The sequence below is a fragment of the Amia ocellicauda genome, chromosome 3 (genome assembly GCF_036373705.1).
Source record: "Amia ocellicauda isolate fAmiCal2 chromosome 3, fAmiCal2.hap1, whole genome shotgun sequence".
NCBI classification, from domain to species: Eukaryota; Metazoa; Chordata; class Actinopteri; order Amiiformes; family Amiidae; genus Amia; species Amia ocellicauda.
In genome coordinates this window covers 13,528,241-13,556,219 of record NC_089852.1, presented here as the reverse complement: position 1 = coordinate 13,556,219, position 27,979 = coordinate 13,528,241, and the positions used below count along the sequence as shown (strand labels likewise).

The following is a 27,979-nucleotide window of genomic DNA, read 5'->3' as shown; positions in this document are numbered from 1 at the left end:
TTTTGTGAAGAAAGAGCTTAACTCTGGACATGCCCTGAGCTGTGAATAGTTCATTATTCCTGCCCCGTGCTGTCCTGAAATACTTGTGTTGGCCACATGGTGGCTATGTGCCCACTCGGCAGATATGGCCCTCTGAAACGCAAGGGGCTTCACCACGTCCAACCTGATTGTGGGCTGTTGACCCTGCCGCAGGCTCTGACTGTCTTCTAGGCTGCAGATCCATAACGAGAGTGGAGGGTACCAGTGCCCTTAACGTCTTCCCTTCCACATTGTTGACTGCTAAAGGAAGCCATAGCCTCCTTGTGACCCCCCCACCCCCATCCATGTGCTTCTTTCTGGAAACAGACCTCTCAGTTTGAACATGGGTGGGGAGGTGCTCTGAGGAAGGTGAGGAGCAGGGGAGGGTAAGGGGAGTTCTGTCTCAGCTACTGGTTCTCATCTCGAATGCCTTCCAGGATTTTGATGAGGCTCTCCAGTCCGAAAACGTAGCCCTTGTCGGGCCCGTCGTGCACCGTTTGGTCGTCGCGGAAGCCTTTGAAGGTGCTGTGGGCGAAGTCTATCATGCGCACGTCCACATTGGGTGGAGGGTGGCTGGGGTCTGATGGAGGGGGCGGCTCTGGGGGCAGATGGGCGGAGTCTGCGGGCAGCTGGGCGGGCTCCGAGGGACCATGTACTGTGGGGCTGGGGCTTGGAGGGTTGGGGTTCCTCTCAGGCGGCACCTCAGCCGCTCTCTGCCAGGGCTCCAGACCCAGCTCTTTGCCATCGTAGATGATGAGCAGGGAACTGGAGTAGAAGCGGTAGGAAGCCTGTCTCTCCAGCACAGTCTTCAGGCTGTGCAGTTTTCCCAGGACGGGCTCGAAGAGGTCCCTCCGCAGCTGGGCACCGTTGTGCATGAACTGGTAGAGTGCGTGGCGGAAGCCCTCGATGGACAGCCCCCGGCCGTAGTACTTGTTCCTGCACAGGTAGTGCCCAGTGTCCATCTGGAACACCTATGGGTGTCAACAACAGAAAGTCTGAGAAGCAGCACAGCAAAACAATGCATTGCGATTCAGAACTCCCCCTATTGAGTTATATTGTTTCAGTGACCAGGAGTAAGGAATTTATTTATCATTATATATACACATGTACATGGGATTTAAATTAAAGCAATCTGGCTTAAGCATAACTATGGATGCATTTGACATGGCATAATTCCCACCTGTGTGTACATCATCCATTGGTAACCTATTAAGAGACGTTTACACAGGTGCAGGGGATTTGATGAGGAGCTAGTTTTTGCTGATGTTGTTTTTATATATTCCCAAAGCAGATTATTACTGAAACAAGGGTCTGAGTACAGAAAAAAAGTATGTAAAAACATATTTGAATGAAATATTCAATACGACTATACCCTGAGGACCAGAATTGAGCAAGCCCTATGCCGTGTAAACGACCATCAATATTCACTATTTCAGCTCCTGTATATGAATGACACCAATATTTTTCTTCATTGCTATCCTGGGTACAGTACTTTTTTTGACATTGCTCCAGCAATATTGGAAAGGGGAAAAATCCTAATGACAAGCACACAGAAAAAGCAGGGGCCACGTGTTTCCTCAAAGCATGTCCCAATTTCTAGCTGTGTCAGGGGGATCGATGCAGCCCATCATTCATCTCTATGCCTGCCTGGTGTTCAATCTCGCAGGCTGGCAGTGAGAGATTAGAAAACGGGAAGCCCATTAGAAACGCTGCATATCACACAGAACTGTGAGGTCAGCACTGCCTGTTCTCGCACAGCTGGCAAATGGAGAGGCACGGACAACTGGGCAGTCTGTCAGGGCCATAAAAAATCAGAACGCCTCACAAGAAAGAAGGAAAATGTAAAACTTCTTCACACTAAATTGGTCATGTTTTCTTTTTGATGTGCATGGCAAATGCTTTAAATTCAAACCCAAGACTTTGATTTGAAGGATTGAGCGGCTTTCATGAGCAGACAGAATATCACTTTGACAATGTTTATGATTATGGAATTATTATCTGTGTTGTGATAAATAATTATATTGAGAAAAAAAGGATTTCTGAAATAAATGTGAATCAATAATATGTTTTTGAGATCAACAAATCAAAAAACAACACTGTGAACTCCCAATTTCAAAAATATCACTGACAAACAAAATGACATCAGAACAGCTGGTCACACTGAAACTGCCTTCCTGTGCCAGGTGCCAATCAATATCATACACTGGCAGTGTATTTTCTCTGTGTGGGGCACTATAACTGACTCCCCAGTGCCTGACATCCCTCACAGACCAGTGTTGGTTAACTAGTACACAGCCCGGGATCAGCACAGTGATCTCTCACCTGCATGCCACAGACGCGCACTCCCAACGTGGCTGAAGTGCTCTGTTCACACTTTTTCATCTGCCTGGCAGCCTTCTCTTCAGAGGCGTCGTCTCCATGCTGCCTGGTGCCCATCTTCAGGTCCAGAATGCAGGGGTAGCTGAAGTGGTGTACCACATTCTCCAGCAGCAGGAATTCTGGGAAAGGAGTCAAGGAGCTGTTCCTCTACCACTATGCCAGTTCTCCGCATTCCTACCTATGCTTTTGGTTTGTGTGTGCTTGTAAGTGTTGAAGCACAAATAATGACCTTCGTGCTTCAACAAGGATTCAAAGATTCAAGGATAAAAGGTCGAAATAGAGGCCTGCAATTGGTAAAATCACACACCTGGTTTGTGGAGAAAAACATGATCTAAGCAGAAAAAAATAACTCCACCAGTGAGAAATGCGTAGAATTTAAAAGCTGCACTTAGGTAACAGTGTAACATTTGAAACTGAAGCCCAGGGACTCCCTAGTTTTTTTGCCCTGCAGTTGCAGTACCTTGCAGTTAGATGGCTCTCTCAGCTCAGTGTCTCAGTGCCATGCTGTGCTTGAATGTGCGGGTTGCAGCATTTAAGTGAACTTGGACTTCTGTATTTCACATTCTTGGGCTGGGAGGAGGGGGGTGCTAACCAGTGAAGCATAAAGCAAGAGGCAGGAGAAAGGATACTGTACAGCTTCCTGTCCTTGGACTCGGAGCGCATACGGCTGAGCTGCTGTTTGTGGCAGCGCAGGCTCCAGGGGTTGTAGCTGATCTTCTCTGAGCTCAGCCCACTGTTGCTGTCCAGCATCTGGAAGGGCACATCAGAGTGGATCTGCAGCTCTACGCGAGGGCTCTTCAGCTCCTGGAGGCTGGGGGCACAACACAGAGGCTCTGGCTATCACATGGAAGACACTTAACACAGGCAGCAGTGGTGCTATATCTTTACATCAACCAATACCCAGGGCAGCAGTGTAGCAGTTAGGACTCCGGACTCTGAAGCAAAGGGTTGTGGGTTCAGTCCCATACTGTAGCTGTACCCTTGAGTGAGGTGCTTCACCTAGATTGCTCCAGTTAAAAAACTAAAGAAAACTCAGCTGTATAAATGGGTAATTGTATGTACAAATAATGGGATATATTTAAACATCTGGAAGGTGCCCTTGATAAGGATGTTTATTAAGAAATGTTATAATAATAATAATAATAATAATAATAATAATAATAATAATAATAATAATAATAATACAACATTCTGTTGTATTTATTAAAAATCAACAACCTTTCCAAAATCCATCAAAATACATTAGAAGTCTATTTATTTGAAGTATTAGAAGTATTATTATCGTCTTCTCCTAAGATCTGTAAATCCTTGTCACCACCTCTCAAAACAAATTGCTAATCCTCCCTCTTTCTTTAATGTGCTTATTTTAATACACCTAGACCTTCATTGCAAATATGAGCATCTCTGAACTCAGACCTGGTCAAGGGAGGCAGGGGTGTTATATGTGTGTGTGTGTGTGTGTGTGTGTGTGTGTAAAGCAATGAAGTCACCTGTGATTTAAGATTTAAATCATTTTTATTTCCTTCTTAATTTTGAACCAAATAATGTATTCCTTAAGTGGCCCCCAATCTGGAATTACATATTGGAAATGGTCTAGGCACTACTGGGCCAATTGTGTACCACCGCTTCAGAGAATCCTGGCAGCTATGAACCAGCTCAGACTCAAACCAGTTATATAATCACCAATATGGCCCGACCGGTGCTGCAAGAGGAAGTTATCATCAGTTATGGGAAGGACACTTATATTTTAACAGTTTCCACCAGAGGATAATATATCACAGCTGTTTGACATGCCACACACAAACAAGTGGGAGCGTTCAGTCACGGGTGTGGCTTCGAGCGTGGCGGAGGGGACTGCATGGGGCGTGCCTGTGGCTCTCACCTCTCACTGCTGTCACTCTCGTGGGCGGGCCGCTCCTCCTTGTTCTCACTGCTGGAGCGGTGAAGGCTGCGGCGCGAGTGCTTCCGACGTGGCTGGTCCCGTTCAGGCAAGTCGTCGTGGTCCAGGCCCTCCGTCTCCACGTAGGGGTACGCCACCAGGTTAATGTAGCCATCACTGTCCCCCTCGAAGCACACTAGTACCACGCCTGTGGGGGGGAAGGGTGAGAGCACCAGTCAGCCAGCAGCCCACCCGAGTTCCCAGGAGCCAACTCTTTCAAAGACCAGTCACGCCCATGACTACAATCTCTTGCTCCGCCGATATAATACGCAGCCTTGGAAGTCGTATCATTTGAATGCGAGCTTTGAAATTACATGGTTTGTTATCACTTTGCCTCCAGGCCTAAAAAAATTGTCTCTGGGGTTGGCGCTGTGCCACATATTCAACTGGAGCCAGAGAGAGAAAGCATACCTGTAAGGTTGTCGGATAAAGGAGGAGCAAGAGGCGATTGTCCTCATGGTCGCAACCGTCGGCACCACCTGTAATATTTAAAATAGATCCATCCTGACAGGGAGACAGCTTTGCAGTCCTGCTAGTGTGGACCACAAAAACAAGACACTTTTCCACAACACCAGGCACACAATCTGAAAACAGTTGGCTCTCGTTTCTGCTGTTCAACTTCATTAGTGAAACAGTACTATATTGAAATACTGTTCAGCAGATACGCTGTGTATTGCAATGGTTCTTTTTAAATTTAAGTTACTGTAACTCTGCTAGATCAACTGGTACAAGTTATTTGGAAAATTAGGTACACAACCCAGTGTTTCTGATGCAGGAATCATTACAGTCCTTTAGCTTGTCTACAGACCAAGTCATACAGTACACTTTCTGTAAAAGCTGTATACAGCACTAAAATCTCTCTGTGAGCACTGTCCACTCCTGCAGCTTCAGAACACTCGACTGGAGTCTGAGCATTCAGTCTGCGAACAGAGGGCATAAAGGACAGCGCTGGCCGGAGTCTCCCGCTGGTTCACTGCGTCTCCAGATTGCCCTCACTGCCAGTTCATGCAGGCATTTAGGCTTTGAGTCACGACTGACTGCCATAGAGTCTATTAACCTCCCAATGAGCCCTTTTGAGCATATATACTGTACATATGGAAATATTATCTATTTATGTAAATCACAGAATCAGAGTCAAACATAACTAATCAAACTACCTGATACAATGACATTGCTAGGGTAGTATGTTATCCATTAATACATTTCTTGGCCATAACTTCCCCAATTTCCCTTGGTTAAAAAGGATTTTGTTATGTAATATCACTGCAATCACTACATTGAGATTGTGGAGACAGCGTTACTGTTTTTCAAATTTAGACAAAAAGAGCTTTCCTTTTTCAAAACTTCTTTGTCCCCCCTTTTCAAACTTATATTCAACTCTTTTCTTTTGTAAATCCTTCAGGCGTAATGGAAAAAAAAAAAAATTAAAAGCAAGATTCAGCCAAGGAGAAATACTGAATGACTATTGTCATGCAAAGAGGCGAGTGAGTTGGCAGAAAGCAAATAATAATAAATTAACCTGACAGGACGAAATACCACCAGTGATTGATAGAATGATAAGCGCAGAAGCAGCCTGGATTCCAGCACACAGAAACGCAAATAATACAATCAAATCAAAAATGCTGAGCAGCAAAGACATTCAGTTCTGAACTGAGGACAGGGAAGTCTAGAAAAAGAAGACTGAGAGGCTTGGGGAGTGGGGGTTAATAATCCAGCATTTTTCTGCTGACTAGCAAATAGCTGGCTTTTAGTTCTTTGATCCTTCCTTGATGATGTCAATGCTGGCCAGGGCAGTAATGAATGGAGACAGGGCTGATGTCACAGTGAAGTTTAAAACCAGCCTGTATCGCAGTAGGGGTGGGGTGGGGTGTGGGGGGTGGGGTGTGGGGGGTGGGGTGTGGGGGGTGGGCTGTACTGAACAACATAAACACAGCCATGGCTAATTTAGGAAAGGCTCAAGGCTCAGTTTAATGAGCATTAGCATTTGGCATCTTGCATTTGTTTTGTAATGGTCTTAGAGACACAGAGCCTGGATCAGGGGCAATCATGGACTTGCCCTTTCAGACTTGAGCAGGCAGCCTCCAGAGTCACACTGCCAATGGCGTGATCCCGCCTGGGCGCTGTAGCCCTCCAAGAGGAGAAAAAGGGTTAACAGCACCAATGGATAATCTCCAGGGAAGTGTGCTTTCACAATTATTTGGGTCCTTATCTCTCAGCAGGAACAGACAGTGCTCTGACAAAATAAAAAAATGCTTCACTGCTGCCCTCCACCACATGACTGGTCTGGGCAGATCACAAATGGGTATGAGTTTTTTAGATTTTGTTTTTCCCCAAAATGTTTGTCTGTTGGAGTTGGACCATTAGGCTATGTTCCGTAGATTAATTTTTTTCTCCCTTCCCACAGCATTTAAACAAACAGCCTAAATAATGGATTTTTCCTGTGTGGTTAATCAGTGAAATTAGGTTTGTGTTGGCAGTCTTCTTCACCAAATCGAAGACCAGCTTTTTAACATTTAGACCCCCAGCACTCACACAGCAGTACCACAACGGCCATATAGGCAGCTGTCAAGAGGAAGGTGTGTGTCTTGAAGAGAAGGCACACAAGAACAGAGAACTGGTCTCTGGCAGATGTGTCAGTTATGATATTCTACAGCACTCCTGCTGCCCATTTTCTGATTCAATCAACCAGCTGCAAAATCCTTTTAAGCCTTTTCTGAAGTGAAATGTCTCTTTCTGGAAGTGCACAGCCCTAAGTCCTGAATAAGCTTGCATGTCAACCTATATTTACAGAAAAGCCCCCAGTTTTGACGCTCCGTGCATAATCCAGTGATTCATGTATACTTATTTTGTTGTTACATGGCATAACTTGTGTTCTGGCTCAGACAGAGTTAAAGTGGAGGGCTTTTTCTATGGCTGCTGTGGGTTTAAACACATTCTCAGCTCTTTAAATGTAAATCACAGGAACAGGTTCAAGCTGTCCCAATCAGTCGGCCCCAGCTCTCTCCTCCAAGCAGAAAATTCTGAAGAGAACAGAAGCAAACTGGGAAAATGTGTTGAACTGAACTCTGGGTGTCCTATTGATCCCAACTTTATTATTCTCTCCATAAATTACGAAAACGGAATCAAACCTTAAAACCACAACATTAACGGTAATCTGACAAAATGGGCTACAATCTCCTGTGGACAGACATTTTGTCTATTCTGAAAGCCTTCCAATGATCACAACCTTTAAAAATAAACATGGGTATTCATGTGTGGTGGGACCTGTGCTTCGCTTTTGAAAGTTGCAGTGACACATCCGCCAGCTACCCCTCTCCAGCCTCTATTTTTAAACCATTCTCCATTTCCAAAATACCTTTGTTGTATGGGGATAATTCCCCCGGCCTTGTTGTCATGTGTCAACAATGCCGAGCTCGTGGGTAAGGGCTATTTTTAGCAGCAACAGACCGCCTACATGAGAGCAAAGGGGTCACAGGATGAAAAATCAGGACAGGGCTGTTACTTACCCCACTCCCAAAATAAAGCCGCTGTTACAAATTTATTTATTTTTATTTACTAATTTTAACAGTGGGAGCTCCACTCAGAGCAATTTGGCAAACACACATTTACTACAGAGACAAAGAGTGCTTCAAAACAGCTTTGGACAAAAATGCTTTGATCTATATGTTCGGTACATTTATGCTATATATATATATATATATATATATATATATATATATATATATATACAGTGAGGGAAAAAAGTATTTGATCCCCTGCTGATTTTGTACGTTTGCCCACTGACAAAGAAATGGTCAGTCTATAATTTTAATGGTAGGTGTATTTTAACAGTGAGAGACAGAATAACAAACAAAAAATCCAGAAAAATGCATTTCAAAAAAGTTATACATTGATTTGCATGTTAATGAGGGAAATAAGTATTTGACCCCTTCAACTTAGTACTTGGTGGCAAAACCCTTGTTGGCAATCACAGAGGTCAGACGTTTCTTGTAGTTGGCCACCAGGATTGCCCACATCTCAGGAGGGATTTTGTCCCACTCCCCTTTGCAGATCCTCTCCAAGTCATTAAGGTTTCGAGGCTGACGTTTGGCAACTCGAACCTTCAGCTCCCTCCACAGATTTTCTATGGGATTAAGGTCTGGAGACTGGCTAGGCCACTCCAGGACCTTAATGTGCTTCTTCTTGAGCCACTCCTTTGTTGCCTTGGCTGTGTGTTTTGGGTCATTGTCATGCTGGAATACCCATCCACGACCCATTTTCAATACCCTGGCTGAGGGAAGGAGGTTCTCACCCAAGATTTGACGGTACATGGCCCAGTCCATCGTCCCTTTGATGCGGTGCAGTTGTCCTGTCCCCTTAGCAAAAAAAACCCCCAAAGCATAATGTTTCCACCTCCATGTTTGACGGTGGGGATGGTGTTCTTGGGGTCATAGGCAGCATTCCTCCTCCTCCAAACATGGCGAGTTGAGTTGATGCCAAAGAGCTCAATTTTGGTCTCATCTGACCACAACACTTTCACCCAGTTCTCCTCTGAATCATTCAGATGTTCATTGGCAAACTTCAGACGGGCCTGTACATTTGCTTTCTTGAGCAGGGGGACCTTGCAGGCGCTGCAGGATTTCAGTCCTTCACGGCGTAGTGTGTTACCAATTGTTTTCTTGGTGACTATGGTCCCAGGTGCCTTGAGATCATTAACAAGATCCTCCCGTGTAGTTCTGGGCTGATTCCTCACCGTTCTCATGATCATTGAAACTCCACGAGGTGAGATCTTGCATGGAGCCCCAGACCGAGGGAGACTGACAGTTATTTTGTGTTTCTTCCATTTGCGAATAATCGCACCAGCTGTTGTCACCTTCTCACCAAGCTGCTTGGCGATGGTCTTGTAGCCCATTCCAGCCTTGTGTAGGTCTACAATCTTGTCCCTGACATCCTTGGACAGCTCTTTGGTCTTGGCCATGGTGGAGAGTTTGGAATCTGATTGATTGATTGCTTCTGTGGACAGGTGTCTTTTATACAGGTAACAAGCTGAGATTAGGAGCACTCCCTTTAAGAGAGTACTCCTAATCTCAGCTCGTTACCTGTATAAAAGACACCTGGGAGCCAGAAATCTTGCTGATTGATAGGGGATCAAATACTTATTTCACTCATTAACATGCAAATCAATTTATAACTTTTTTGAAATGCGTTTTTCTGGACTTTTTTGCTGTTATTCTGTCTCTTACTGTTAAAATACACCTACCATTAAAATTATAGACTGATCATTTCTTCGTCAGTGGGCAAATGTACAAAATCAGCAAGGGATCAAAAACTTTTTCCCCTCACTGTATATATATATATATATATATACACTCACCTAAAGGATTATTAGGAACACCTGTTCAATTTCTCATGAATGCAATTATCTAAATCAACCAATCACATGGCAGTTGCTTCAATGCATTTAGGGGTGTGGTCCAACCATTTCTAGGGTTTACAAAGAATGGTGTGAAAAGGGAAAAACATCCAGTATGCAGCAGTCCTGTGGGTGAAAATGCCTTGTTGATGCTAGAGGTCAGAGGAGAATGGGCCGACTGATTCAAGCTGATAGAAGAGCAACTTTGACTGAAATAACCACTCGTTACAACCGAGGTATGCAGCAAAGCATTTGTGAAGCATATGCATATATGTATATGTATATGTATATATATATATATATATATATATATATATATATATATATATATATATATATATATATATATATATACATATATACATACACACACACAAACACAGCATCAGCTAACATTTGCATTTCATTCTGCTAAGAGATTAAAAGAAAGCTATACATTTCGCTTAAAATGTCAGGCAAATATGCATTTCCAGCTTAACAGAAACCTATAGCCTAAAGGTAATATGTAAACACTCACACATGACTCCTAACAAGAACATTTTATTTAACTTGTTATGACTCTGCAATGCTTTTGACAGGCAGGTACAAAAGAAACTGCTGTTAAAACACACTGCATCTAACATGACAAACTTATTATCATTATCATCATTATTAACATTCAATTAGAGAATTCATGTAGTTGTATAGGGTTAATGTGCTGTGACGGGGATGCTCTTTACAGGACAGATGCTGTTATTGTTGGTGCGATGCTGGCACTGCGCTGTATGTTGCATGCGCTGTTTTTGGTAACGCTGTAATAGCCAATGTGGTTATGGCACTTTGGTGTAAATGGCATTCGCTATTATTGTCCATGCTGTAATACAACACTTGGATGTGTCATTGTGGCCAGCCTATGTTTGGCTGTGATGTCGAGAAACCAGTCTCATGCAAGGGAGTTCATTCCTTGATTATGAACCTGAATGAAGGCATTGTGATATGCTGTTGTGGTAACCATAGATCCTATATACACACACTTACAGTGTCCCTAAATGGGAAAAGACAGCTCTGAAATCCAAAGGCAACCTTTACAAGTTGCCACAAACAGACACAGGAGAGTACAGGTGAGAGGCAGCCATCTAGTTGTTTTCATAGTTTCAGACCAGTCTTAGCATTCCTCATTTTGTTTTAACTTTGCCTTAATTGAAGTAAATCTTGTCTCTAGTTTGCCTTAATTGAAGTCAATTCAGTTCAGCTGCTGAGTTGGTGAAAGTAAATAGGTTGTAGAAAGGTGACTTAGTCAAGGACTAGCAGGAATTCTGTTCCAGGAGGGGCCAGGTGGAGCCAGTTAGGGGTGAATTGGAGGCAGGTAGACAAAAGCTACTTAAAGCAGCTGTTCAGAAAGAGCTGCGCTGTTTCTCGGTCACAAAAAGTAAAGCAGTTGACTAGGGAACAGGAACCAAGAGACTGAAAAAACTAACATTTAGAAGCATGTGGCCACTACAGTGTCAGGTTTGCAGAATGACTGCCTTCCTGGATGAACTCATCCAAGAAGATTTCATTTGTGAACGTTGTCAGCATGTTGAAGTCCTAGAGATCAAGGTCAGTGATCTGCGCTGTATTAGTGATATAGAAGAATTGGTCAATCAGCCCATGAGAGAGATGGTGTGCATGCCAAAACCTAGGAGAGTTGAGACCTTAGAGCAGGACAGCGTAGAGAATTGCTGAGTTACAGTAGGTCGTAACAGCAGAAAAGGGCACGCACATCCCTTAGAAACACACCAAGAGCTAGAAATGCCCAACAGGTTCCAACCGCTGGACATGGTGCCCACTCTGCCCCAGAACAGGGAGGAAGATATAGTAGGAGACTCGATTCTTTGAGGCATAGATCACACAGTGTGTTCTAGTGATAAGGAGACCCGCATGGTATCTTGCCTACCTAGTGCTCAGGTTGCACATCTCCCTAAACTAGTAGACGGGCTACTGTCCAAAGCCGGGGGGAATACACTGTTCATGGTCCACATTGGAACCAATTACATAGGACAAGGAAGGGCAGAGGTTCTGCAAGACAAATTTAAAGAGTTAGGAAAGAAACTAATGTGCAGAACCACAATGGTAGTTTTCTCCTAAATACTTCTGGTACAACATGCATGGCCAGGGAGACAGGTAGAGATTAGAAAGTTTAACACATGGTTGAAATCTTGGTGTTGGGAAGAGGGTTTTAGATTTATGGAGCATTGGTCTTTCTTCTGGGATAGATGGGACCTGTACAAACTGGACAGTCTACATCTAAACAGAAGGGGAGCTAATGCATTGGGAGAGCGTATGTGCAGAATAATTGAGAATCTTTTAAACTATGGACCATGGGGGCAGGGAGCTCTGACAATGGGAGATGTTCCACAAAGGAAAGAAATCAAGAGAAACTGCTAGTAGGAAAGACCTGAAATGTTTGTACCTCAATGCCAGGACTATAAGGAACAAGATGTTAGACCTAGAAGCCACAGTGCTGGCGTGTGACTATGATGTTGTAGGATTGACAGAAACATGGCTTACAGAAAATTACAGGGATTAATACAAGTTGAAAGGATTCACACAGTTTAGGAGGGACAGTCAAAATCAAAGATGTGGTGGGGTAGCATTATATGTCAAAAATGACATTGAGGCAAAAGAACTCAAATTAGATCCTAGTAACGAAACACAATCTTTGTGGGTTAAACTTTTAACTTGGGAAATAGAAAGAAACAGCTATTGGAGCTAAAACTAATGCAAAGAGCTTTTTTCGATACTATAACAGCATGAGGTCAAAAAAGGAGGAAGTGAAACAGCTAAAGGACAACCCGAACGAACAAGATGTGCCAAATGTTCAAAATTAGTATTTCACAGAGGTTTTTACAAGAGAAAAAACAGATAACATGCCACAGGTTAACACCTAGTCCAGTCAAACCCTAAGAGAGATCAGGATAAATGAGGAGGAGGTACTACAGGGACTAGCAGAATTAAAAACAAACCATTCACCTGGGTCAGATGGTGTATTTCCAACAGTACTTAAAGAAATTAGGTAAATTATTTATAGGCTGCTAAATCAAATATTCCAAATGACACTTACAACAGGGGATGTGCCAACTGACTGGAAGACGGCAAATGTCATACCAATCCACAAGAAAGAGGACAAAACTGAGCCAGGAAATTACAGACCAATCAGTCTCATCTGCAATACTTGTAAAATGTTGGAAAATTTTTTTAGACAGAAAATAGAGGAGCATCTTAATGAAAACCATATTCTTGGAGATAGTCAACATGGGTTTAGATGAGTCATGTCTTACTAATTTATTAGAATTTTTTGAACATGCAACTGCAGCTGTAGATCACGTGAAAGCATATGATACGATATACTTAGATTAGCTTTTGATGAGGTTCCACACCAAAGACTTATCCACAAATTGGAAGCTGTAGGCATTCAGGGTAATGTAAGTAGATGGATTATGAACTGGTTGATGTCTAGGAAACAGAGGGTGTCGATTAGAGGAGTTGCTTCTAACTGGAGTGAGGTTGTTAGTGGAGTTCCACAGAGATCAGTACTAGGGCCTTTGCTTTTTCTAATCTATATTAATGATCTGGACTCTGGGATAGTTAGCAAACGTGTCAAATTTGCAGAAGATACTGAAATAGGTGGCTCAGCAGATACAATCTCGGCAGCACAGGCTATTCTAAGGGATAATATTCAGTTGTGGGCCGACACCTGGCAGATGAAATTCAATGTGGACAAGTGCAAGGTATTACATGCAGGTAACAAAAATGTCCACTATAATTACACTATGGGAGGAACAGAACTAGATGAAGTAATGCATGAGAAAGACCTAGGAGTCTATGTGGACTCCTCACTTTCTCCATCCAAACAATGTGGGGAAGCAATTAAAAAAAGGCAAACAGGATGTCAGAGTATATTGTCAAAAGTGTAGAATTTAAAACAAGGGCAGTAATGTTCAGACTGTACAATGCACTAGTTAGAGCTCATCTGGATACTGTGTACAGTTCTGGGCTCCACACTTCCAAGAAAGATATCGCTGCTCTAGAGGCATTTCAGAGGAGAGCAACCAGACTTATTCCAGGTCTGAAGGGAATGTCCTACTGAGAGACTGAGGAACTGAACCTTTTCACCCTGGAAGAGAGGAGACTACGTGGGGACTTGATTCAAGTCTTCAAAATCATGAAAGGCATCGACCACATCAAACCATAGGAGCTTTTCCAGATCAGCAGGGACACACGCACCCGGGGACACAAATGGAAATTGGGCTTCAAAGCATTCAAGATGGAAAACAGGAGACACTTCTTCACACAGAGAGTTGTCACAATCTGGAACAAACTCCCCAGCGATGTGGCTGAAGCTGAAAATTTGGGAACATTTAAAAATAGACTGGATAGTATCCTTAGATCACTTAGTTATTAATGGATACCAAACGAGCACGACAGGTTGAATGGCCTCCTCTCGTTTGTCAACTTTCTTATGTTCTTTCAAAATAAAAATCTGTTGACAGATATTTCTTCTCACAAAATACAGTCGGCCCCAGATGATTCCAGAGTTCCATCTAAAACAAACCATTTGCCTGAGAAAAACAGCTGCCAAACCAAGCCCAGTTAATAATTGCACTGTAAACACTGAAAGCCCGATCCTGTAAGTGTGAGACTGCTTTGGACAGACAAAAGAAACGCTCTTAATGACTTCTTGGGTTTCCTGTAACATTAGGGCCTCTGTTAATATAAAAGCCACTTTAACAGTATAAAGTTCCAACCCGGCCTGCGAGTCTGTCTTCCCTGCGCATTGATTACACTAAAAACACAGTCAGATAATGGAGCTTCTGGGCCAGTAAATGGAATCAGCTGAAAAATACAGCACCTGATTCAGCCCTTAATTAAATGCTGGGTGATGTTGCTGGCTAAAAGCATGAAGGGATGTCAGAGACTTTGTTTGCAGTGTTTTTGATTATTGGGCATCCTACAGATACAATGATAGATTGTGTTTGCCGTAAAGGGATGGGATCCACAATTAAAGACCCAGGTTGTTATGTAAAGCTAAACTCAAACAATAAAGAGTATTTACCAGCTCTGTATTTAGCATAGGAGAACGAGGGGGGGATCACTTACAAAAACTTTAATTTCCTGATTCTGATGCCCTTGTTTGCTTTCATAACAGCCTTGTTCAACTGAAAGCCGATACAATGAGACACTTTCCTAGTTACTGTTTGCTGCAGTTGCCATAGCAAAACAACTGTAGAGTTGAACTAATCGCAGAAAGAGCTTGGAGTAAAAGGGCAGGCAGCACTCATAGAGACACTACAGCAACACTTGCAATAGATGAACACAGAGAAAGGGCCCACTTTAAATTTTTCCGCCAAATTCTAGAATTCTCTCATGTTTGACACAAAGATCAAGTGATTTTTCTGTGAGTCTGGATAACACTGATCCCAGCCTGCCATCAGATACAGGATGAAGAAGCACATCTGAGTTTATTAAATATGATCAAGTTTGAAATGCTGAGCAGATCAGGGAGACTCTCGGGTCATTTTGCCCTTGTGCTCAGACGTGCCCCTGAGAGACGTGTAAATGTACAGCTACAGAGGAAACCCCACTGGCACTGCCCTGGTCACCTGCTTTGATAGTCTGCTTGGAAAAGCAATTCAGGGAAGGTCAGAAACTCAAAAGCTGCAGACTCTACTTTCAGTACCCTCCGTCTAATGCGGAGGAAAACAACTCTGCCTCTTTGCCATTACAGGCTGTACAGCAACACAGAACTTTAAGCAGTCCATAGACCCTCATTTAAATTAATAGATGCAGCTACTGACCAGCACTTAATTAATGCAGGAATAGTTGGAACTCCCAATGGAATGGAAGGGCCAGGACTAGTGGCCCCTGAGAGAGGACCTCATGGACCTCAGTGCAGAGAAAGGGCAGCTCTTACCTTTGTACTCAGGGGTGAACTCCTTCATCTCGGGGGGCAGGGACTCGTAGAAGCGCTGCTCCCGGGCGATCAGGGGCTTGCACACAGTGTGGTCATCATAGCGCATCATGCTGGTGTGCCCGCCCACCTGGTGCACAAAGGGTTCCAGCAGCACCCCGCCCCGCCTGCCTGGCCCCTGGCTCGTGCTGTGCTTGCCCACTTCCATGGTGTGAGAAAGGCACATGGCGTGGGCGGGCCGCGGGGTGCTGGGAGCATGGGCGCGGGCACGCAGGCTGGGCGATCGGGGGGTGCAGGCGGGGGGCGGCGGGGAGCACACGCTGCCGCCGGGAGGGGGAGGAGCCAGTCCGCTGGCCACGCCCGTCAGCCAGCCAATCCCGGCTCCTGGGGTGCTGGGAGCCGCCTCCTGCAACAGAGAAAGGGACACGGAGATCAGGACAGAAAACAACACAGGCGGCAGTGAAGGCACGCAGACTGAAAAACAAATAAGCCCGTTTAGACACACTACCTAAAGGCTGCCCGGTCTCCTTGACAACAGGACACCAATCAGTGACCACCTGGCCATTAAAAGACGCACATAGAGGAACATTACAACACTATAGGCTGACCACAATATGTCTATTTATAAAGTGGAGAGTACCAATAGTATAACTCGGGTTCAGTGCATCTGGAGAACTTCTGCATTTGTGGCATGTGTGGGTCTGGACACACTGTTTGAGCTTCCAAAACAAAAAGTCTGATTCTATTTCTTTCCTTCAATGAGACTTCCGCACAAGGAGCTCAATTGACTGATTGATCTGCCAGGGAGGATTGCATTCCAAGTGTTTTTTGTGTTGTCCGGTCAATTAAAAGCTTGAGTGCAGATTCACAGAGCACTGGAGGCATTGTCAAAGATTAGACGGCGGGTTAATTCTTGACGGGCTCAAGCGCCTACTGTCGCCTGACAGTGTGAATGTGGTCAATATTTACCACTTACACCAGAGGGTATCACCTCCAGCATGCTGTTTAGATTTCCAGATTGTGTTTGTGTAGTTTCCCCTGACACCCTTGCTCCCCCCCACCCACATTCCCGTGTCATTAAGAGGTTTCACACCACAGTACCAAAGCAGCTGCCACTCATTGACTGCAGATGGGGATGATCAGATGACTTGGCATCTGAGCAATCATACTTGGGCTTAACCTAATAAGAGCTGATCAGACATCTTATGAAGAATAACCCCTCTGTAATAAGCATCACACGAGCCATTGAACCTGTAACCTACTGCCCACAAAGAGACAGAAAACGGATTTGAGAGGACTGTCAGCTCAGCGCTGGCCATTTCAGCAACACAACGCAAGCACATACTGAGACAAAAGCTGCCCACCATGGAGTAAATGGCTCCTCTCCACCTGGTCTTTGGATTAACACTGTACTTGGGAAGCAATGGACCTGGTTTGGGTACCTAGTTGCAACTCTAGAGGGCCACAGGGTTTAATTACTCTAAGTAAACGTACTTCACCCTTTTCCTAGTAAGAGCTAAAAAGCAAATTGTAGCAATGCAGACAAATGTTTAGACAAGTGTTTAGAAAATGTCTGAAGCATTTTGTTTTTTTGATTCTTCACATCCCGAGAACTTCTTAAAGTCTGAGGTTAGAAGTCTGATGCAATAAGTAGCAGAAGGTCAGCTGGCATCTTATGGCGGTGTGATGTGTCCGAGGCTGCAGTCTGTCTGAGGTCAGCCGCACCTGCTCCAGAAACACATTTGTCCAAACTGTGATATGCTGGTGGCACCTGTAGTTGAAATTCCTCCAGCAGCTGTGAGACTTCAGACAGACAGCAGCCCCGAGGACAAAAGTCCTGCTGTAGGAATATGTTGAAAGCGTTTGGCCTGAAAGTTTAAGCACGTTCCTTAACCCTGCTGTGGTACCATGGGGTCTCTATGACCCCACCCCAATGGTACTGTCAATGTAACTTTTTTCATGGTACCAGAGCAGGGTTAAACAGCTGGGGAAACTTAATATTCTCCTTTATAAACATTTTGCTACGGGGAGAAAGTGTTTCAAAATACACCTTGGTGTTCTGGGGTCACAGTTGTGATTATTGAAAGGGGCAAATAAGAGCCACGCTATTCCAATTCATAACTGTATTGGCAATGTTCCAGTGTGCCGCGCCACACCACACCACACTGGAAAGACAGCCTGAACAAATACTCACTTCATTATGCACGGAAAAATAAATAGACTATTAGCAAACATTAAACTCGATTTTCAAGGTCTACTTCAATCACGGCATGAGTCACACATCAAAATTACCTTCAACTGAATTTTGTACAGTGTATCTTCTAGTTTCTCAATCTGTGATATTTTTATTTTCCTACTTATTCAAAGTGTTTTTCACTATGTTACGTTCTTCACAGAAAAGCACATAATGAAAATATCCCTCCTTGGCAGCCAATACAACAGCAGGATGGTTTTGTGCTTGGAAAAAAAAATACAAAAAAAATAATCATATGTACCTTTCAGCCTAATATCAAATTAGAGGAATATTCTGGCAGCAAGGAAGAATGTAACTGACAGCTTCTGGTCACACTGCTCAGTTGCAAAAGATGTTAGTGTTCAACACAGAGATTTGTGAGTGCTGTCAGTATATCAGCCAAGCTAAACACTAAAGGAGGCTCAATTGAAAGACTTGCACAATAGGTTAAACTAAACAAATTAATTATACACAAATCCAACTGGTCTGACAACCACGCAAGAAAGCCCTGCTGTGTGAAGGATAGGATAACACTGTGCATCTCTTGCTAGTAAAAAGCCTCACTTAACATCCCTGCAATCTCTCATACTTTTGCATCACACAAAAATGAAAAATTTCAGTGCCCAACCTGCTGAGTCACTTGTACCTAGATAATATATGATAGGCAAGTACACTGCGTTTCTGTGCTTTTCAGCAAACTGACAGCAAGATTTATCGCTGTATTCTGCTTTAGTTTATCTGGAGTGTGATACTCACAGTTGTGCTCCCTTTCAACCTGTGGTGAAAGGGGTGCCACTACAGGAGAATGAACAGTATGTGAAGTGACCTACATTGTGTGAGGCTGTGTAAATAGGCAGGCCCTATATCGCTGTCAGGCCCAATTTACAGCTCCAGTCAATGTTAACTTTGGAAGGTGAAGTTTGGGTTAGGTTGGCTAGAAGACCTTTAAGAGTGTGAGTGTTTCACAAGGCCAGAGATTTCAAGAGGATTATCTTTGGGGGCCTTATGTTATTGGACAGTAAGGTTGACACCAGGGAGGAGTAGAGGTGAGGTTCCTACTGAAGCCACAGTGCAAACATGCCAACCTTCCCATTACCTGTCCCCCACGCTCCCTTCATCACCAGCGGACTCTCTTGGCCAATGCCAGGCTTCATGGGCTGCAATAAAGGTCACGGACATTTAACGCTGAGGCTTCAAACTGCGACATCAATAAACAGCAGACCTGCTACGAGTTTCGAAATTCCCTGATGCCCTAGGGTGAACTTTCATTCCAAAAACCTTTGAAATGAATTACATTTTTAAGTTTGATGATACAGTTTGGATTTACAGGAATCTAATACAAGTGCAACACAGCCAATGGTGGACAGTACATTATGTATGGCTTAATTGTGCACAGGAGGAGTCAGGAGTAAGATAATGCATTATGTTCCCTCTATGTTAATAAGAAACTCCCTCCCTTTTTTGTGAAGGGCACCATGACCTGCAGTAAATTTGTCTTACTGCCAGCATTGAAGGAATTTAATGGACCGGGCCAGTACATCTACCAAGTCATTTTACAACCCTGGAAGAGTCCCACAGTGTTTGCAGGCATAATATTGCTGACAACATTTAAGAGCCTGCTCACAGTCCTGACCTCAATCCCACAGAGGGAGAAACTGCAGAACCCTAAGTCATGGTCCTAGCAAGACACTGACATATAACACAACGGGAATGTCATTTCAACAGTCAGCCTGGCAGTATTTTATACTTTATACTTATTACAAATGCTTACAAGTGCTGTGACAGCCCCCCCCACTTCTGAGCGTGGTGCCAAGTTGTCCTTGCCAGGGCGTCACATGATGCAAACACGTCCAGGAAAACACACATCCCAGCTACTCTAATGTAATGTTCCCTGTAATGATATGACATCACAGAGCCAGCTCTAGTTCGGGCCTACTTGCATCACCTTCAAAGCATGGCAGTCGTGAGAGCCTGAAAAGTCATGGATCTCAACAAAACCCAAATGCAGCCATTTGACACGTAGACAACAGCGAGATTTACAGAGTTCAACTGCTGTCATTTTTTTCCCCAAGCAGGAGCACCAAGAAAATAAACAAACCAAAAAACCACACCATTCTCACATTGGCATGATGCTGAAATCCACGAGTAACAGTGGGAATCTGAGATGGAAGGCCCATGATGTCCCTGGTCTTGCAGCATTCTCCTTTCACCTGACACACTGAGTCAGCAACCGTTGGGAAGCTGCTGAATGGAGAAGGAGGACTGAGCTGAGCTGCTGTGGTCCCGGCCTCTCACTGACTGATGAAATATCCTGCTCAAGATCTTTCTGATGAGGGCTCTGTGTCCTCTAACCGATTTCACAGTCTTGTAGATAATAGACTCTCCCAAGGCTAAGCATGCACTGTTTGTTTGTATATTTATTTATTTAAGTATCTACTGTCAGCTCTTATAAGTTTGATTCAGCCTGCAGCCTGGTGATCTGTGGAGATGCATGGCGTGGGGATTTCCTGAGCTAGACTGCTGTGAATTATGGGAAATCTTGAAGGTTAAAAAAATACAATTATCAGAAACCTTGAAGGTAATAAGTAAATAAGTTTTGACTTTTGTGTTTGATGGCTCACATGATGAACTTTGAACACTTTGGCAATACACTTCCTCCTGGATATTTTCCCATTGCTTCTACATGAAGTGTCTTTGACAGATGTCCTTGACACTTAAAACATCCCTCTCGCCACCCTTCCATCGGACAAATCCTTGCTCTGGCTTCAGTACCGTTAATCCAGCACACAGTTTAATACATTTGGCTCTGCAATATGAATATTGAAAGCTTTCGCTGACCCAATTAACAGCAAAGAAGCTTGCTGCATGCCCCCATCATTGAGGATGGTGGGGCGGAGTAGGCTGGAGGGGTAAATAAGTTTTGCATTAGAAACCAGAGCCCAGATAGGGTGAAAAACACAATTGGACTGTGGGAGGCAGAAGGGCCATGCTCCTGGCCATCAATAGGCTCTAATGAGCAAATACAGGGCCTCCTGCTGTCTTGTGCGTGCCTCCACAAGGCCTGGCCTGCTTCCATCAAGACCAGTGTATTGATTTCAGTCAAAGCCTGCGCTGCCGGGGTGAAAAGTGACACTCCTGTCTTCTGCCATGCCTGTACTGAGAAAGCAGCAGGGCTCCACTCGGCGACGGAAGGGATGCTTCAATGGCACTGACTGCCAACAACTTGATCAATCAATGTGGAAACTGAAGAGATCCATCACAGCCTGGCTCTCCCGTCAAGCCCCAGCAGGAGGCCACAAAAATTGCTGCCAGTCCACAATGTGCTGACGAAAGCCTGTGCGAAGCCCTGCTGCTGGAGGAGGCCTTGCCTAACTCCAGAGGCACCTTCCAGAGAATCGTTTCACATAATGAGGATAACTTCCTACAGAGAGCCCAAGCATATTCCCTCATTGCTCTCCGCAACAAGCCCAAGCTATGGTCGATCCAGTGCCTGCCATTTGGAAGACTCTGCACCGAACTAGTCTGGGCATGACTGAGAGTGAAAGCAATATCAAATAAAATTAAGTAAATCCTGGCCTGGCCAAATTCCACTGTGCAATTAATTACGGGGTTGTGTTTAATCCATTACGGGCTATTTTCTGCTGGACAAGCAGAGACTTAACTACTGAGAGCAGCAAATTCGACACCTAAATAGTTTAGAGTAAAGCATAAACACCGGATCTTCTTAAGCAGCTCAATCATAACCTGCTTAATGTCGATTCATTTCCCGCAAAATATTACTACTACTGCTAAAAATAAAATTTCCATTTACCCCACACTTTTACCTGGAACATTATTGCCATTATTTTTATTATTATTATTATTATTATTATTATTATTATTATTATTTATTTATTTATTAGCAGACGCCCTTGTCCAGGGTGACTTACAAAATATAAGAGCAATACAAAGTGCAATAATACGGTGTAATTAATTTTACAAATTCTGATTTACACAAGTATATAAAAGATATACAGTAAACAATATATATTTTGTTGGTTTCAGTCCTTAAAGTCTACAGACTCATCATAGGAAGGAAAAGTATGTGTATATCACATGTGTTATCTTTGTAATGCTTTTTTTTTTTTTTTTTACCTGAAAAGAACCCAGAAACCCGGGCACTTCACATAGCAGAGAGCTGGATCCAGATTTTCTACCCATGTCAACTGCTATAAAAACACCTGTGCAATAATCAAATAATTAATTTTAGTGTTAAGAATATCCACGCACAAATGGTGTACTTTTCTCCTCTAATAGGTACACCCATTTGATTACTGCATCCTGCCAGACAGGTTATTGTGGATGAGAGCTTTTTCGAAGCCAGATTTATTTAGGACAAGACCTAAACCTCAACACAAGATCCCACTGACTCTTTAATACTACAGTTTTTAAAGCCCTGGACAATGTTGGTAATAAGGTTAAATAACAAGTGCTGTAAAAAGTGTAATTTTCCAACAGCTTAGTCTTCTCATCTCTGTCCCTTATGGACAGAATTTAAACCCTCAATTTAAACCCTAACTAACACAGTATTTGGTCAATACAGTGTAGTCAATTCCAATAAGAGCTGTCTTCGATGGTTCGAATGTTCGAAGGTTCGTTTGGTCTCCAGACATCCGTGACAATCACATCGATTTTTGTTAATCGTGTTGATACACACTGACAGTGTTTGAATACTGTAGTGTGCCACCTCAACAGATAAAAGGTTAATGGGGTAAAGGCGGTGTGGTGGGGAGGAGCATAGGGAGAGGGGATAAAAGGTGAAGGGAGGCAGAAGAACAAGTCAGTGTGTGAGTGTGTTCAGTCCCTGAGACCTGTGTGTGCTGCAATAATAATTAATACCACGATTTGTTGTTGCACCAGCAATGATGAGTTGGGTCTACTTCTTGGAAACCCTGGCAAGCGTTACAATACTAAACCACACTTCAGATGTCCCACTATCTAAATTATAACATTTGATTTGTATGCTGCCAATTACTTAAATAAAAGTTGCTGGATATAAAAGTTTGAAACTGTAATAAAAAGCAAAAAAAATAATAATAATCGTCTGAAAGGGCACTATCCTGCCAGCATGCCTGTGGCACCATTGCATTATTCTGCTTTATTGTTTCTTTATCCATGATCTTTACAGGAAAGTGTTGTGCAATATAATGGGAAAGTAAAACAAAACAAGTTTTTCGACAAAGTTTTGGCGTTTGGATTTTTTTGTTTAATGCACAGTAGACCCACCACAATCTTAAGGTAAATTTGAAACTGAACATATTATGGAGGAAAAAGCATTTTCAGGGATCATTTAAGCAACGCAAGTTAAAATTATCATGCGTTATTTATTACGTTTAATGGGTCAATTGTATAGAACTGAAAACAGCGGACTGGAGATTATCGCATATTTATTACGCAGCTCCACACAAACTCTGCGAGTTCATTGCAATTGAGGCATTAATAATAATAATAATAATAATAATAATAATAATAATAATAATAAATCAGTATAATAATAATATATAATGTTGACACAAACTCTGAAATGTAGTAGGGAGTCTTTTTATTATAGTTAACCCAAATGTTAAGGTACTGTTCCAGTGTCTTTAGTATTTACTACTTTCAGTAGTTGTAACAAAATACACTGAACATCAGGATATATTCATCAAGGGTTTTACATCGATTCGCTATTTCCGACACTTTTCCCTTATTAAATGAAATACAAATTAAACTTAACATACATACGTCACCGAGCATACAGTTTATTATGAGAAAGTTGCTTTTACTTGAAGGTTAAAGTGTTTCATGCAAGTTGAATCAATAAAACCGTGCTTGTAAAAAATGAATACACATACACATGATTACTGTTTGAAATAACTTATTTTATACTCCAAGGGAATGTTTTATTTTGTTAAATGGATTACCTTTAAAAATAATATATATAGTATTTTCATTCAAATCTTTACACTAGTAGCTAATGTGAAGTCATCAATACATTATGCAAATTAGCACAAACGAAGCTTGGACCCTTTGTTCGGTAATGTATTCCGAACCTTCGAAGATAAAAATGTACCCTTTGGGACAGCCCTAATTCCAACACTTCGTTTTAAAACCTCTTCTACTACATCACAACCACACAGTTAATGTTTTTTTTTTCTCCAGTTATGCAATCTAGAAGTGTGTGATGGAAAGTCATAGCTTTGCAGCACCAATGACCTTACTGAAGCAAAAGGCCAAGACCATATTCCACAGCCGACAGACATAACATTCACTTCTCAGACATTACTGCAAAGGGAAAATATCGCATGAGGAAAAACAGCAAAGCTCCTAGTTTAAAAAAAAAAAAAAGTTACTGCTGGAAATCTCAAACCTGCCTCCTACCCTGTTTTCAATTGTCCCTGCTGGTAATCCAAAGGGAACAGTTCCATCGCTGTAATTGTACATAAGTGATGAAAGCCCCTCTGAAGCTTGCCTACAAGCCAGAACTAGCCAGGAGCTGGGGAGCAGGGTTGAGGGATGGAAGTCCTGTCCCAACGATGGAGGCCTGCTGCTCCCCTGATGAATGTCCTGAGGACCAGAGCAAAGGACCCAGGGTGAATAAAGCAGAACTGGCTGCCTGCCACTATCCATAGACTCCCACACTGGGGACTGTGATCTACAGGCCTGGTCTATCGCAGCACGACTTACTGGAATGCTATAGCCTCACAGCTCCTTCTGCACTTCCGTCCCAGTCTGTTTTACATAATCATCCAGTCATCCGTTTTTTTTTTTTTATATTCCTTAAAGAAAATAAAAAGGACTGCTTGTGCTATCGGTTTATCATGTAATAACAACCCCAAGGGCAGAACTGGCAGATCAATTTAGAATTACACTCAGTATGTGTAATTTCTGTATCATTTCTGCAGTTTCACTATGATAAAAAAAAAATCCTCCAAATGTGTGACCAGATCAGTTTTTCACTTCCCCTCCTTTCATAATATGGTGAAATACACTCTTCAATACACAGCAACAAGCTGGCCTTCACTTTTTTCCAGAAAGAGGATGGCACAGTGTTTTTCAGTCAGGAATGTACTGTTACACCTTTAGTACTCATTCATATGGCTCCGCGCTCCCCTGCCTGCTTTTCCAATCAGGGGGCTTAGGAGTGGGAATGCAGTGTGCTGTTCTGGAATTCTTCAGAGGAGTACAGCACTTACCAGATGATAGTCCTTTGTCAAGTGTGAATCTAGGAACAGGGCAATGCACAGTGCAGCACTTTGGCAAGCAGGTCTCATCCTTCACATGCTCCCCTTTTGAGGTGTGAGGGATTTTGATGTGGTGTGACTCGTACAAGCAAAGAGGGGCATCTTCTGAGTGTCTTCATTATACAGTTTAAGGTATTTTGTCCTGAAACACATGCCGATCCTCAGTCTTACCCCTATTATAACTCCGTCAGCAGATTTAGCATTTAAAACAAACACATCGAGCTCATGTTAGGCTGTTGAAAATAGCTTTTCGATGGGTGGGCTGCAAGGGGATAAAGAACAAGTCCTGTTGAGAGGAGAAAGACTATTGAGATGGGGGGGTCGGGCCTGAGGCTGGCAGGTTCTATTCCAAGGAGCTTTTTACTCCCCACCCTGTGGAGCAAAACAAAAACCACCACAGCGGACTAAGCACTAATGCAAATCTGACTTTTTGAAAAGTTGCCCATCACTAATGGCCGAGAAGCCATTAACCAAGAAGCTTCTTGCTGGGCCAGGTTTCATGTGTCACATTCTGCTGAGCTGCCCTTTCATGATGGAGATCCTGTTGGATTAGTGCAGGGGGGACCCCCCCAGTTTCCCAGCTTGCATACCCTCATACCACAGCATCTGTTAACACTTCGGAGATGTCTTCATTTCGGCCGACAGGGCGCTTGCGTCACTGCCTCTTGGCTACACCATACATGACAAAAAGTTAAAGACTGCAGGACTGCGCTCCTCTAATTATGAGACTCATGGGGGGGTGGAGGCCTGGTTAATGTTACATCTCAAACCTGCTACTCCCCCCTCCACGTCCCCGCTACTTGTCCACACACCCTCCAAGCAGATGGTGAGTCATTAGGCAGACCTGTCTCTCCAGGAAAGCAGTGATAGAAGCCCAGTATACAGAGAGCTGGATAGGAGAGAGAGGTTCAAATCAAAGGCAAGCATTATCTGATTTTGGCAGGCTGACTTCAGTCAGACTAACTCCCCCCAAAAAGAATCTGCAATCCTCAAGACATGGTTTTCATTGCACTGAAAACAGGTATCTCTTATAACCACACACATCACTTGATGTGTACTGATCTCATACAGGTGCTTTTACACCTGGGACAAAATGTTAAAACTTTCAATACATTACATACTGTAACATTCTGTTCTCTATTGCATATTCCAGACCATTTGTGGAACCAGATAACTAGACCCAACATTCAGCTGATCTCGCTGACATCACAACCTGCACGTACAGGATGACATTAAAGCTTCAGGACCCATTTTGGTCTCATTTTTCTCACATCACTGCAGCTGCATTTCAAAAGTAATTTCAAGCGGGCCCCACACCGGTTTGAAATGCTCACACCCAGAAAGATAAACAGGAGTGGGATCTAAGTAATACCCTCACATCATCGTGTGATTGTGCAACAAATATTTAAATATTTAATTTTTTTTTTAAGTATTCAATGCATCTCAAGTCAAAACCTTTTTTTTTTTTGATTCCCTAAAGGGTTGTGATGATTTTACATCAAGTATATAAGTGAAAGTGAAAAGCAGGGATGGCAGCTTCTGGAACAGCCCACTGTATGCAGCAGCTGAAGAGACCACACACAGAGAGCACCCAGGTGTTCTCAATAGGAGATAAGCTACCTTCAAATAAAATGAGAGAACACACAATACTAGGTACAATGCACAGAATGATATGCCACTCACAGGGTATGTACAGCTGACACCACAGGAACGTAAACAAGGTGAGACTGTATACTGTGGAAAAATATGGTCTTCAGGTTTACAGTTCAGCATGGAATGAGGAACACATTGAAATCATTAAAAGCATAGAGATGCTGGTTTTTCCCACCATTGGTAAACAGTAGAGTCAAACATGAAAATAAAGAAAAGAAAAAGAAAACAGGAAGGTTCAAAGAGGGTTTTTCCTTTAACTTGTAACCACAGACAGGAAAAAAATATTCTGTCCAACTGTGCAAATTTGGTATTTGACGAAGGCACAGCTGATAGGCAAGAGCTAGGATATCTTCCAACACAAGGGCTCACTGAAAGAGCAGGCCTGTTACAGATTTTTACTGTTTAAAGGTACGAGTAGGAAACGTATACCCAACAACAGCATGTCAGTCTCAAGGAGTGGCTGAAGTACATCAAGATGGTTTACTAGGTTTACCTTCACAAAGAGAGAGATCCTAATCATATCCAAGCAGCCCTGTCCAAGACACGTAGAGATGACCTTGACACAGCTTCCAACACAACTCCACACCCACACAACCCCATGCAGTCCTGCTGTGCTAGGTGAAATTGCAGCCTCATCTAACAGGTTCCCAGGAATACAGCAAACACCACACCTAGAAGCATGGTTCTGGGGATGCACGTACATAGATACAAAGCATATAATTACTAGTACATTACAGGTCAGTTTTAGTTTCTTTGTACAGTAGCTAACCTCATCCTCACAACACTGTTGATATTTAGAAGAGGCCCTTGAGAAGACCACTAGGCACTGAAAGCAATTTGCTAAATGTGCTGCATATCACAAATGCTGAAATCTGCTTTTTCCTATATTTCAAGAAGTACCTGAGTTCAGTATTCAAGGGGCCATAAACCATTGAAATTGAGAATCACAGCCATGTCTGAATTTGCAGTCAATGGCATATTACTGGGTGTACATCGGGCTTGCCAGGATAGACTGGACTCTGCTATTGGCCTTTCTGTCTCTCTCTCACTCTGTCCATCTCTGTCTGTCTGTCTCTCTCTCTCTCTCTCACAGTAGACAGACTGGGACAGTACAGAGCAGTGCTGTGGGTTTTTAATGAAGGCGAGTGTCCAGGTCAGGGGCTCAGGCTGCCAA

The 27,979-nt window shown here is 43.2% G+C and overlaps 1 protein-coding gene across 1 annotated transcript in view; it reads right to left on the bottom strand.

Annotated features, from left to right (window-relative positions):
• Nucleotides 1-27,979, bottom strand: part of ip6k1 (inositol hexakisphosphate kinase 1) — a 49,418-nt gene continuing 21,439 nt past the window's right edge. The window contains exons 2-6 of the mRNA XM_066698265.1: nucleotides 15,661-16,063; nucleotides 4,280-4,484; nucleotides 3,027-3,208; nucleotides 2,341-2,516; nucleotides 1-989 (exon numbers count right to left, since the gene is read on the bottom strand). Coding sequence (XP_066554362.1) covers nucleotides 426-989; nucleotides 2,341-2,516; nucleotides 3,027-3,208; nucleotides 4,280-4,484; nucleotides 15,661-15,883 — 1,350 coding nt within the window. The 5' untranslated portion in view covers nucleotides 15,884-16,063 and the 3' untranslated portion in view covers nucleotides 1-425. The remainder of the gene's footprint in view (nucleotides 990-2,340; nucleotides 2,517-3,026; nucleotides 3,209-4,279; nucleotides 4,485-15,660; nucleotides 16,064-27,979) is intronic.